Source organism: Rhipicephalus microplus, chromosome 6 (assembly GCF_043290135.1).
Source record: "Rhipicephalus microplus isolate Deutch F79 chromosome 6, USDA_Rmic, whole genome shotgun sequence".
Lineage (NCBI taxonomy): Eukaryota > Metazoa > Arthropoda > Arachnida > Ixodida > Ixodidae > Rhipicephalus > Rhipicephalus microplus.
This window is the reverse complement of record NC_134705.1, coordinates 103,423,027-103,436,656: the sequence shown is the minus strand read 5'-3', so window position 1 is coordinate 103,436,656 and position 13,630 is coordinate 103,423,027. Positions and strand designations below refer to the sequence as shown.

Genomic DNA, 13,630 nt, shown 5'->3' with positions numbered 1-13,630 from the left:
ACCCTACTTGAATGGGTACGGGAACTAAGGGGGCTTGATGGCGGGGCAGACTGAAAAGAATTGTAACACGTCAGACTTGACTAAGATAAACGCTTACGTGGCCTCATAATTACTATTTACTTTAACATTGTGGTTTTGTTTCTGATGGACCTTATTAATGAAAGACGTACTCCACTTAGGCCAGCGACCGAACTTGAGGGGCTAAGTGGTGGCGGAGACTGGAAAAGAGCGTAGTGCTGCAGTGTTGGCTGACATATACACACGAACACATGTACGATCAGCGTCAGATGAAACACGAACGGCGGCAGGCCTTCACGATGGTATAGTGCCCGTCATCCACTCATCATCATGGACAGGCACGCAAAAATGCGCAGAGTTGCCGAACAGAGTGCATGCGCCAGTCAATGGTGATAAATGGATGGCATGCACTATACTATCTCGAAGGTTTGCCACTGTTCAAGTTTCATTGGACGCGGATTGTACACTTATATAGGCTCATTTTACGGTAGTCGTGTGTTTTGCCGGATATTGGCAAAAAAAACTTACCATACTTGGTCCAGGCCTGGGACTTCCGGGGCTTAATGGAGGTGGAGACTGAAAAAAGTTCACTGCGTCAATCTTCACAGATACAGGTCGTCGACATTATGAATCTTGCTCGCCTACTTTAGCCAGCATATTAAAAGTGTAGTCAAGAACGGTTTTTTCCCTCGACTCATGCATGACTGTGGTCTGGTATTTACGTAAAATGTGTGCAAACTTAATTATTGTCACCGGACATTGAGTTAATGGGACATTACCAAAAACCTGACATGCAGCTTATGTATATTTTTTTCAATAATTCACTCGGAAGTGCGCGCTCACATTATTCTGTCTTCCTTTCTGTTCTCGTTTTGAACAATATGACCATAATTGAGTCGTCATTATGCAGTGGCACTTTGTGGGTTTTTCGGACCATCATTTCGATTTTCCCGATTGCCCAGTATGGCCCTTAGGTTTAAGTAGTTGCATGAGCCCTGTCTCGATTATTTCGTACGGTTAATTTTTTTTGTAATCTTACACATGCGATGTTGAAGTGTTATTGGTTTTTCTTAAACCACCAGTAATTTTTTATTTGAAGCACGCATGTTCTGAGTTACTAATTGAGCAATGGTGATTTTAATTTATAAACTGTGCTCCGAATAAGTGGGAGATGTCACTGCTTATTTAAACAAAATATTTTTGAATCACGACTGCTTTGCAGCACACATTGTGATACAACTATTTTAGACTGCGCGAAAACCTTCATGTTTTTTGACAGGAAGTTGGAATAAAATATCAGCACACACTTGCTTCATTTTATTAAGCAGACAAATATTCACGGATGCATGGCTAAAAAATTGTTGCTGTTTTTTTCCTGTTTCAGTCATCAAGTGAGCAGTGCAAAAACATTTTTTGTGATTTTAGCAGTAAATCTATGAAAAACTACATGAAATATAAAGCAATGTGGACTTTAACCTAAAATTTGGCTGCTGTACACTGAGACCAAACTGCACGAATAAAAATGCGATGTGCAAAAGAGATAGCAAAAAAAATGTGGCGCGTGGAGCACTCCAGTGTCTTTTTAGCCACAAAGCATGTTGTCGCTGATATCGCTTTCACTTCTTTCTTCACTGTACAAATGTCAGCACTTTTTTACCCGGGAAAAACTTGGCTTAACAGCAATAAATGCAATTGATTCCCTCAGTGAATGAAAGTAACGTAATCATATGCAGGTGAAAAACGTCTTGATATGTCCCCATGATTGCTTTTTAAAACGCTTGCACAGGGTTAACCGAGGAATGAAGTGTTTACGAGAGGCTTCATTGTTAATATCAGACTTCGCAGGAGAGAACAGATGTGGCATTCTCCCGGCATTCACGTCAATGGCGTACTTGACGAATGCAGCTTTTCGGGCACCCATAATCAAAAAGATTCAAAGTGATTGCTTCTTATTATTTTGCTCGCTTTTTTTTGAAGCTGCAGATGACACCTGATTAATTCTAGTGTGTTGACTTCCGATGCTTTGTGTGCGGTCGGGTATTTGGAACTGAAGTGCAGATATTGTCCGGTGCGCATAGGTTTTCGGTACACAGAAATGTTGAACGTCCTTGTACACCCCTTTTTCTCGTTTTGCAAGCAGATCCAGTAAAGAAAGAACTTTGTTCGTATTCTTTTCCTCGGCGAATGGTATTGCCAGCTCAAAAAATTTGGTGTTTGCCAGGAAATTGTCGACGTTACACTCAGTGATTGCGTGAAAGATGTCACCTACATATCTCAAAAAGCATTTTGGTGGCTCGGCGAGCGTGTCTACGGCTTGTGTTTAGATGTGCCCAAACATGAAGTCTGCTGCTGTTGCTGAATGAGCAGTTCCCATGGCAGTTTCACTTGCTTGTTTCTAGAAATCATCTTCGAAAGTAAAATTATTTGTGTTGACGCTGAACAACACTAAGTAGCACATACTGTCTGTGCTGAGGTTTGCCTTTCGTGTATGTTCTTATGCCTATTCAGGGTGGTTTCGGTTGTTTAGACGCAAAAGGCTGGCTACATCGAGTGATAGGAAGCTGTCGTCGCTGCTGGATGTCACCTCCGACATACGCCGAAAAAATGTGTTGCCTTTTCTGGCGGGTGCGGTCCTATTCTACATCTGCATGCTGTACAGATTTTTACAAGCGTAGTACACACATTTCTTACATTCGCGGTTCTCTTCTAATTCTGCATGCTGTCCCTACATGTTGCACACAGGACCAGGTCCTGTGTAGATATCGGCACAGCATGCCGAGGCGGATTGGTTTTCTGTTAACTATCGGGCGTAACAATATTCTCGGTTTGTTGATCTTTGGAATCTCATAGAAACCAGGTGGCGCACCGTTTTTGCATATCAGGTGGGATTGGGGCGTACTTAATTCTAGGTGGCCTGCAAAATCTTCTAGCGGCGAGCCTAATTCTAAGTGGCCCGTTGAATCTGCGAGCGGCACCTATCGTGAGTTTAGCGCATTCAGAGGTTTTCAGAAAGTTCAGCACTTTGTCTTAATACAATTTTCGATCTGCTATAACAAGCGGATTACCTTTGTCTGCTAGTAAAATGATTATTGCGGAGTCTCTGTCAAAGTTTTTGAACTGAGGCTTTCTCGAACTTTGTTAGCTTTTTCGTGATCTTACTGGTAGCTTTGAGAGGAACCCCGTGGCATTGAGTACTGCGTTGTGTCCGGCCTCACTGTCTAGGTGTTCTATACCATTTGCAACAGGTACACTAATCTGTGAAAGAGGTGGCGGTGTTGTATTGAAATTCTGTCATGTCACGCTAGCCTCGGGCACCAATAGTAGTGTTGGTGAGGAATTAACAACGCTTTTGGTGGTTTCACTGCAATATCAGGGTTTAGCTGTTGTTCAGTGCCGGGAGTTTGGCATTTAAAGATGATTGTTTGATTTGGCCTGTGGTTGTTGTGACGTTTCTTGCGACGTTTTTTGTTGTGCCCGGAGACACGAATATATCGGGCTTCTAGTACCCTAGTTCACTAGCAGGAAGTGAAGTTCACTTTATTTTTGCTAAAACATCATCAAGAAATATCGACTGAACATGTACTTCCGCACTGTTATTCGGCTTCACCTCTGTAGCTGAACACTTACACAGTGTTGAAGTTTTGCTAATAAGGTGTGCATTCTTATTACTCTTGATGAATGATTCGTCTTCTTTAGGGGCTTGTGGTGCCAACAGACCGCTTGACGCAGAAGTTAGGCGAAGAGGCAACTTCACCATCAGTAGCATTCACGACAAAGTAATCGATGAACATATATGCCTATACCACAATGACTGTTGACTGCGTTGTCAAATGGTAGTTTAGCCTGGTGACAGGGCAGTGCTTGTTAGAAATTCCATGCTGAGAACGACATTCTTGGATTAGCACCATGCAGTACGAAGCTCGCCAAATGAGTCAGTCAATGACTAAGCATTCTAAGTATTCAAATTGGAGAAAGCATTATTTATATTTATGAAGCTCTGTAAAGTTATTTGCCTTACCGAGATGCATTCCACGTCAGCTTCGCACCCAATACGTAGATTATCACTGCTAAACAAAGACATTAAACAGCAACGATTTCTTTGCATACCAAAAGCCCTTTTGTCATCTATCTATCTATCTATCTATCTATCTATCATTTCATCTATCTATCTATCCCCCTATGACTCTGCGGTCATGTAATCACCTAGTGAACTTTAGATAAAGCAAACCAATTGGGGAGGGTAGGAATCTTTGACGAATACGACTCACTGCTTATGACACGAAGAATTTCACAATCCTGTCGCGCACCTCGTCGAAAGCTTTCCAGCGGACAGTGGCACATACACGGTGAAGGGTAAGTACCACTGGTCTGCGGGTATGTGCCACAGGTGTTTGACAGTTCTTACCTTCCAGGAACGGTGAGAACGCACAACGTTGATTTTAACGCATTAAAGTTAAACAACAGCTGACATCGGCGGCATTGACCCGGCAAATGTAAACATAAAATGTCAGGCTCCTAGCAAGTATTGATCTCGGCATTCTGCGCGACAAGCAAGTATTTACTACACGAATTCTAGGTGTCACAGTAGCTTTTCAAATAAACTGTATTGTTTGTGAAGCATCAATTTAGGGTACTGGAATGGCTATCCCAAGAGTGACGCACAGCAAACAACCAGCTTTCTCCGTCTTTTAATGTCTCTGCCCTTTAAAGAACACGATGTAATACTTGCGATTCTGAGTCGAGCAGCGAGGGTATCCAATTCTGTCACTAGGTCCTCCAGTATTCTTGAAAGGAGAAGTACTGACTACGTGTATTCTCACCATCGTCTCTCTTGATAAAAAATGGGGCACCGAATGTACGTTTCCGGCAAGCCTTACACAACTTTAGACGACTATCCAGAGAAAGTCTACAGCTGCCGAGGCTACTGCGTCTTGAATCTACCAGGAGGCACAATGCCAACATCGCGGCTGCAGTCATATTGTGCAATGTTTCCCACTTTCTGAAGAAAACTTAGACGCTTGCTTTCCGCATGCGGCTATCTTCTCTGTCACAAGGGTTGCCCGAAAGATCAATAGGTAGGCTCACCCTCAAAATCCCATCGGTTGCAAAGGTGACGCACAAGTAAGTCGAATTTCACGCTTTAGGTATTGATAGGGTGTTTTCTCACCCAACAAAACGAAAAAATACACAAATACCAAATAATGGTCACTTTGATACCGGTGTGCACAGTCTTCGGTTTCCCTGTAATCAACCTCTCGCCATCTCTTGTGTTTCCGGGAGTGAACGCTCTGGCAATGATTTTCGTACATCTGTGAGGTCTTGTACAATATATGCTATACTCTTGTAATGTACTCTACATTATTAGGAAGTTCTTAGGCAATCATATTGCCCACAGGCACGGTATACGCCTGTAGGTTGACGCATTTGTGACGGTAGGAGGAAGATGATAGAATGCGTCGAACACGACAATATGCGTATACATGACGACTTAGCACCGAGTGATTTTGACTCAACTAGTAGTGTCTGCGGGCAGGAAGTCTCACACATTTAGCAAAACACAGTATGATTTTGGCGTGATAAGCTTTATCTAAGCACGCTGCTGTACTGTCAAGCAGCACTGACCATACTGCCGAATACATTCACAAGAATGTTTGAATGTAAACATTTGACAGAAGTCTGTCCGGTTGGGTATGGAACTAGGAGATGATTTAGACTACGACCAAAAGTTTTGAAGAAACCCGACGTTGCGAAACCAACTTGGTTCCTTCCTCAGGGATAACTGTGGAGACTACATAGCAGCGGCGTCTTGAAAGCGCTCGGGGCGGAAAATGGCCCTCCTCTCTCTCGTTTCGCCGTGGAACACAGTCCATGTGTATACACTGGGGGAAGGGTACCGAAAGAGCGGTTGATGTTATGGGCTGTCTTCTGTATGTGCCACGACTCGAGTAACAACCTTCTCCTCCAGTTAAAACTTTTGGTTGGAGTCTAACACATTTCCCCCTCACAAGAATGTTTGTGTGATTGCACACCTAACAGCATTTCAGCTTTTGTGGTATAAGCTTGAGGGTCAAGAATGTAACATTTATTTAGACTCTGTTCAATGAATGTGCCGACTTGATCAACAGTCACGTGGGTTTTCGTTCATGTTGGCTACGGCAGAGAATCATTAAAAAACTGCTCCGGTCGTCTAACATAAGTCATTTTTTTTCACATTAGAACTTTTAGTAAAGTTCTTGCAATGAGTTCCGCTATGCTTGTTGCCTGCGGTTTAATTCGCGTTTTCAGATTGCAGTTACACGTAACTGACGTGAAGCTACAAACCATGCGTCACCCTCCCCATCGGTCTAGTTGTTAAAGTGTTGCACTGCTGCCTCGGCGTTCGCTTTATGAAATCCTCACTTTTGCACTGGCTTTTGAATGGAGGTGAAAATGCATGAAGGCAGTGTACTAAAATATTAGTGCACGTGAAAAAACAACACTTCATCAAACTTGCCGCAGACCAAAATCAGCATATCTTATCATCATATCTTGGTTTGGAACGTCGAACTGCAACAATGTCCCACTATTAACCAAAACTGGAGTGTTAACTGCAACTTCATTTGCTTCTATGTGTTGACGTGATCTGTGCAGCATGCGCAATACACGTTTAGACAGCAGCATCAAAAAGGATTGCCTGAATCAGCATGTGATACTTGCCGAAGATGAAGTATAACCGCTTTCAGCGGGACTGAAGGGGGAGCCAGGCTGAAACAAGTACAGCATAAAATTCTTCAAGCCATATCAAATAATATAGGACACCTCAAAACACCAAAAATATGGCTGTTAAGGAAATTACTTAAATATTAGCAGTAGCAATTGTCTTGTTATGAACAATATTCAATGTTTAGAAACTGTCGGGGTTACCTCCTAACAAAAAATAAACGGGGCTTACAATAATCTCGGCAAACAGTGAGTTACGTGTTTTATACAATATGAAGTTCGTCAATAAAAAAGGAGAAGAGTATTTTTATAAGAACATTAGGAGAATTACAATTGAAGACGGATTGAAAAAGCAAAATGGAATAAAGTAAACATCAATTCAAACAAGACTAAATGGCATGTGAAACTACCAATGTGAAGGAGCATCAAACATAAGCAAATTTCATATACAAGCAAAATTCAAACAGATGAATGTTGGCAATAGTACAATGAGAAATATTCTGTAGAAGATAAACAAACGTAATGTTTCCTATGTGTACCACAGAGTGCGATTGAAATGATCCTCGGTTCTTTTTTTCAATAATGAGAATAAAGATGATTCGTTAACTGATGGTAATTAGCTCTACTTTTAAATTTCTGAAAATACAATGTTAAATCTACTCTAAATTGGTTCTAACTTTTGGAAGAAGCAGATTACGTTGTTTTTATATTGTAATATTGCTATGACATTGCATGACAAAATTATAATTGCGTGGATACCACGGCTACAATGATGACTAACTGGTTCCTAATGAAAACAGTTTCTTTATTCAGAAAATTGTTCCTAAATAACCAGTTTCCTTAAGAGTAGCCCGTTGCGTTCATACTATTCTTTCAAAGTCCACACTTTTTGCAATACGCGAGGAAGAACCTTGCGACGAAATACCTTTATCATGATCAGCCAGGATACAGAAACAGAGCTAAGTTTAGTAGTCGAACTTGCGAGCTGTTCATACTTTCACGTGCTTCGTTTTGACATGTACACCAGTGAAGGCTGAATTTAATAAAAGCTTTCGCAAATAGGCCAACAGCCAGAAGTTACGGACCCCGTACTTTGTCTTCAATACCTTGTGATGCCATAGCACAAGAAGTGCAAAACCTATATGCAGAACGGGGGGAAATCACGGCAACAGTGGGATATTGCACCCGCACAGATAAGAAATAAATGAAGCAATATTTCTGCACTCTGGAAGTTACCTTTGATATGGGGAAGTCAGGAAAAACTTCAACAACAGAAACAATTTTCTCAAGCGTAGTCCTACCAAAATGAGTGAAGTTAAGACGCCAAACTTCTATGCTTACTGGCAAGACAGGATTTTACGCTGATAATATCACACACGGTATCCTAATTTGAGTGGGTAGCAACAGTTGTAAAAGGGACGCTGGCGCAAATTATTCAGAAAAAAAATATTCAAAGAAGCTGCTCATGTGTGTACACCTTCTACAGAAGTCGATGGCGCGTCTTTGAAAAACTGTTGGACCTCAGTACAGCAATCAAGGAAGCGATACGCGTGCAACAAGTACCTCTGACTTCATCGAAAGCGTATGCGGTTAATATTTCTCGAAGTGAATGAGGCATCTGACGCACGAGACAGAATGTGAACAACAGCCGATGCGGAGCATTCCCCTTTATTCTGGAGTCCACGAGTAGAGCATGCGACACTTCGATTCAAAAGTTCCAAATCGGGCTCTTTATCTTTCTGAAACAAATGGTGCGTTTGGCGTGCTTTGTAGTGTACCTTGTTTCGTGGCACGTCAACAAGGCCTTAGTGCAATAAATCGCAGATTGGTCATCCTATGCTTTAAACGATGAGATCTCAAAGCGCAAGGTGATACTTTCACCATCTGCGACAAATCAGGGCATATCCATGAAATCGACGATCATGAGTGGTCGAAGCAGTGGCATTATTTCTTCTTACCGTAAACAACCCACGACATTGGCCACTCATGCATATAGAATGATCTTCAAAAGGTGTACAGTTATTGAAATGTTCATTGGTCATAAGCGGTATGTTTCACAGCAAGAGTTGTTATGAGGTGACAACAAGGGTCGCCTGCACCGCAGTTGTCCTTCAACATCACTGTTGTCTGTATTTATTATCGTGCGAAACAGAAACAGAAAGGTATTCAAAGTCTGGACTCCTGAGCGCCAGCCCTGTATTGTACCACTGAGCTACGCCGGTGCTTGAAACTTCGTTGGAAACTGGCCTTAGGGAAGTTGGGAGAAAAGAATCGCGGTAATATGAGTAATCAAACGTTTTTGCAACATCAAAGGAAAAACCAGGCGTCGTACTATGCGAAATGCGTGAGTGATTAATCGAATGCTCCAACCAATCACAAAAGCTACAGCAATATTTCTTGATCTTCGTCCACCACAGCATAACTTATTTTTACAAACTTTCTGACAAGTGCGTAGCCAGTATCACGGTTCCAAAAATTGTCGAAGGATGGCATAATGAAGAAGCGCTTCATACGTGTATGGCCCTCCACAAGTTTGTGGCTATTAACGTAATGCGCCAGCAGACATGCATGCCAGAACCTCTATGTCGATTTTACATAGCCACGTTACAAACTTTTTTTCAATTATACAGCTCATTGGCTAGAAGATCTGAGCATGTCTTTATTTGTGACCCTGACGCGTTTCTATAAGCCGCCGCCGCCACAGTTGTAACTTGTTGTCAAACTTACCTTAGACAGGCTTGACCTAGCCCCGATGACATAGTGGGCGGCCGAACCCGAGTCTGATGTGTGCCAGACCAGTATCCTACCACTCAGCTACACCGGTGCTTGTGACTTGTTAAACTTGCCTTAAGCAGGCTTGATGTCGGTAAAGAAATTGCGTTTCTACGACTTGTAAATTGTTTTAAAACAGCAAAAAAACAAGTCGTCGCACAATGCGAATAGCGCAACGAGTGGGCCATCCAAAGCTCTAACCCATTAAAAAGTTTGTTCTTGTTCCCATAATAACTGTAGCGCATAACCAGTTCAGCCAAACTTTCTCATCGTCATCAGCCACTGCATGAACGGTCGGCACAAAATTTCTCGAAATTGTTTTGTGGGTACCACGATTCTCAGAAGAATGACGAAAATCAGCATAGCGAATGCCAGCCCACTACCCAAATAAATTTATTTATAATGACCTGGAGGGCATCAAGCAAGTTTGTTTGCAGTAGTTACCCAATGAGAGTTTCGAAAAGGCTCTGCAAGGCCACTCTTCTCGCTTTCGCTGTGACTGTGCTGCGCCTTCAGCGCAGGCCTGACGTTTTTCATTGCCTACAATTTCACTCACCTCAAACAATTTTGATCCAAACGAAACTATAAAGAATAAATGTAAACATCGGATTGGTAATTGAAATTACTGTAATAATTGAGAATATTAGGAATGAAGAGGATGGAATTTCGCCAACCCCCACAACTCAAGTTCCAATGTCACAGAGTTTTCCAATAAAGATGAAAAATTACTACGCAGATGCGAAAATAAATAATATTGACGCCAGACAGACGCGGTATTCAATCTACGCGCGCAAATTCATGCGGCCCCAGAGAGACCAGCGGCCTGATGATGAGACATAAAAGGGCGTGAGGCCACGTGCCTCCTCAGCACGGGATTTCGCGGATCCCCTGTTAGGAATGCCGGTACATTTTCCTTCACTTTTTGGGCACACGTTAGCCCCAATAGTTATTCTTAAACCATCTGGATTGTGCGTAACAATTATGGTGGAGGTGATGTGGCCCGTCGCTCCCATCGAAAGTTATCTCGCGACTGAATGGCACATTGATGGTTTTCGAATCACGTTCGTGCGCTGTCCTAGAACGCCAAATAACCTCAATGGAGCTTCTCTTCTTTGGTCCATCCATTGCAGTTAGCGACGCACTCAAAACTCTCCAGCCAATCCTCAGCGTCTTCGTGGGCATCGTCATTAAAAAGGTCAGGCGTTCATGGCTCATCGACAACGACGTGCGTGACAGCGACTGGAGATGAAACGACGTGCGTGGCAGTGGTTGGAAACGACATTCAGTACTCTCACCGGATGCAGCTGGAGACACTCCAGGCTCTGGTGGCAAGGGGAATTCCGGCGGCTCACCGCGTAGAGGACGGCTAGCGCGCTGATGAACTGGCGTGAGCTTTGTTGGCTGAGTGGTCGTGGTTCCGGGCTGCTTTCTCGAAGTCCAACTGGGTTTGGAATTACTACCCAGCTCCTCCACCAGAATAATTCGTTCGTGAACAGTCCGTGAGCTGCAGCCACAAGCACAGCTGGTTCAAGCGTCGAGTCTGACGCAGCCTGCAGCCTTGTACGCCGAGGCGCTGAGAGTCACCCCTGTACCTTTTTTGTCGCCCCTGGACCGTATTTTGCCGCAGCAACCAGCCATCTGGCGAAACCTCGATTCATGCCGTCTTCATCTGAGACGAAAATTCGAAAAGCTGATATATGGTGTTCTCTTGATCGAATTGGGCTTTGTTATCACTGCGGCGAAGCTGGCCATCTTTATCAGATGTGTGAATATCGTCGAGCTGAACTTCGGGGTTTTCATATAAACGCTGCTGGTCGAAAGAATTCGGAACAACCTTTTGAAATCGAGGAGTACTTGTGAACGCGTCAAGGTACTCGCTCCTCGCAGCAGCATCAGTCTCGGTCGACTACTCCACTGAAGTATCGGTCACCAAGTCCGCGCCGATCTTCAAACTCTCCAAAGCGACTTTCTCAAAGCCATCTTCGGGAAAACTAGAATCGGTGACCTGTAGAGAAGAGGCCGCTGCCGACGCAAGAAAGTAACCTCCAGTGCCAATTTAGAAATGTGATGATACATACGAGACTACGTGCGGAAACGGTAACGTCACTTCTAATTTGTCGGTACATATAGATGGCTACGAAACAAATGCTTTGGCAGACACAGGCGCGCACTATTACATCATGAGCTGGGGGCTTGCCAAAGCGCTGAAAAAGGTGCTGACCCTTTGGATTGGACCGCAAGTGCGAATCGCCGGGGGACACTTTTTGATCCGGCAGGCATGTGTACCTCTAGATTCAGCATATGTGGCTTCAACTACGTCGCCAGCTTTATTGTATTATCGAAGTGTGCAAGAGATTTAATTATTAGAATGAACTTTTGCAGACCTACGGCGCAGTCACAAACTTGCAGGAAACGTGCATCCGTGCATCTTGTTGTTCACGAAACACGACATCGCAACATTCGAGAGTGAAAAACAGTTCGATGCGCTCTACATTGCAGGCGACGATGTAACAGTAACTCCGAGATCCATCATCGTTGTCACCGTAAGAAGCATTGTATACAACGAGAATGAAGGAATGGCAGCAAGCAATACTATGGCTATTACTCAAGAAAGAGATCTGTGCAGCAAGAGGTATTGTACGGCTGCGTGATGGGCGTGCGAATGTCTTTCAGACAAATTTTTGGAATGAGGTGCAACATCATGCGAACGGGACTGTTGTTGGTCACCTTAATGATTATGTTCTGATTATGAATTTGATTTCTTCCGAGACTGCAGCACTACGCTTGGACAGCATAGATTCTATACTCGCATCTATCTTCATTGAAGCAGGCCTATAACCGAACCAGAAACAGAAAATCGAGAGCCCTATACAGGAGTAAGCCTCATGTTTTTCCACGTCATCGAAAGTGCAAAGAGCATCTATGGTCAAACACTGTTAAGCCTATTCTGTTAAGCCTATTCTGTTAAATCTGTTAAGCCTATTTGCCAGCACCCGTACTGAGTGTCTCCAAAAGAGAGAGAAGTCCTCAGAGACCAAGTTGAAGAAATGCTTAGAGACGACGTAATTCAACCATCGGACAGGCCATGGGCCTCACTTGTAATGCTGGTAAAGAAAAAGGACCAGACTTTGCGCTTCTGCGTTGACTACCGATAATTGAACGTCGTCACAAAGTGGGATTTCTATCCACTTGCAAAGATTGATGACACCCAATTGACAAACTACGAGACAAAAATTCTTTTCCTTTCTACACCTAAAGAGTGGATACTGGCTGATAGAGGTGGACGAACGATATCGTGAGAAAACTGCTTTTATCACGCCAGATGGGTTACGTGACTTCAAGGTACTCCCATTTGGCCTGCGTTCCGCACCCGCCACGTTTAAGCCGATGATGGACACTGTGCTGTCCGGGTAAATGGCAGTCCTGCGTTGTTTATCTAGACGACGTCCTGATCTTTCCGGCCACCTTCGATCAGTCTGTGGAACGACTACAGACTGTGCTCGAATCGATTCCTTCAGCAGGGCTGACAATGAAGTCCCAAAAGTGTAATTTTTTTTCATACACTGCTTTTCTGCGGTCATGTGGTTAGTGCTGAAGGCATTTGACCTGACCCAGAAAAGACAGCAGCTGTAGAAACGTTCCCTAGACCGACGAATAAATAGGCTGTGAGACGATTCTTAGGACTTTGCGCCTATCACGGTATATCCATCGAAGATTTTTCGAAGATTGTAGAACCACTAACACGTCTGACGAAAAAAGACACGTCTTTCACCTGGACAAGCGAGCAAGAAGACGCGTTCATTGAGCTACGACGGCGACTACTAAACCACTCCATTCTCGCGAATTTCCACGAAGAAGCAAAAACAGAGATTCCCATTGACGCAAGCAATTTGAAACTAGGCCCCTTCCTCGTGCACCTGCAAAACGGAGAGGAAAGAGTGGTCGCATATGCTAGTGGCACTTTTTCGAGAGCTGAAATGAATTATTGGACGACCGAAAAAGAACATCTGACGGTAATATGTGCCATAAAAAAATTCCAACCGTACTTATATGGTAGACCATTTCAAGCACTGAGCGACCATCACTCACTGTGCTGGACCACAGGCCTAGAGAGCCCTTATGAGTGACTTCCTCGATGGGG

General features: G+C 43.6%; 1 protein-coding gene across 19 annotated transcripts in view; it reads right to left on the bottom strand.

Moving 5' to 3' along the window:
* LOC119168049 (uncharacterized) overlaps positions 1 to 13,630 on the bottom strand; it is a 184,032-nt gene that overhangs the window by 10,770 nt on the left and 159,632 nt on the right. For 16 of the 19 annotated variants that reach the window (XM_075866312.1, XM_075866320.1, XM_075866311.1 and 13 more), the window contains 4 exons: positions 6,715 to 6,762; positions 547 to 594; positions 171 to 218; positions 3 to 50 (listed from right to left, as the gene is read on the bottom strand). In XM_075866312.1, coding sequence (XP_075722427.1) covers positions 3 to 50; positions 171 to 218; positions 547 to 594; positions 6,715 to 6,762 — 192 coding nt within the window. The remainder of the gene's footprint in view (positions 1 to 2; positions 51 to 170; positions 219 to 546; positions 595 to 6,714; positions 6,763 to 13,630) is intronic. The other 3 variants (XM_075866325.1, XM_075866327.1, XM_075866313.1) reach the window with 2 other exon arrangements.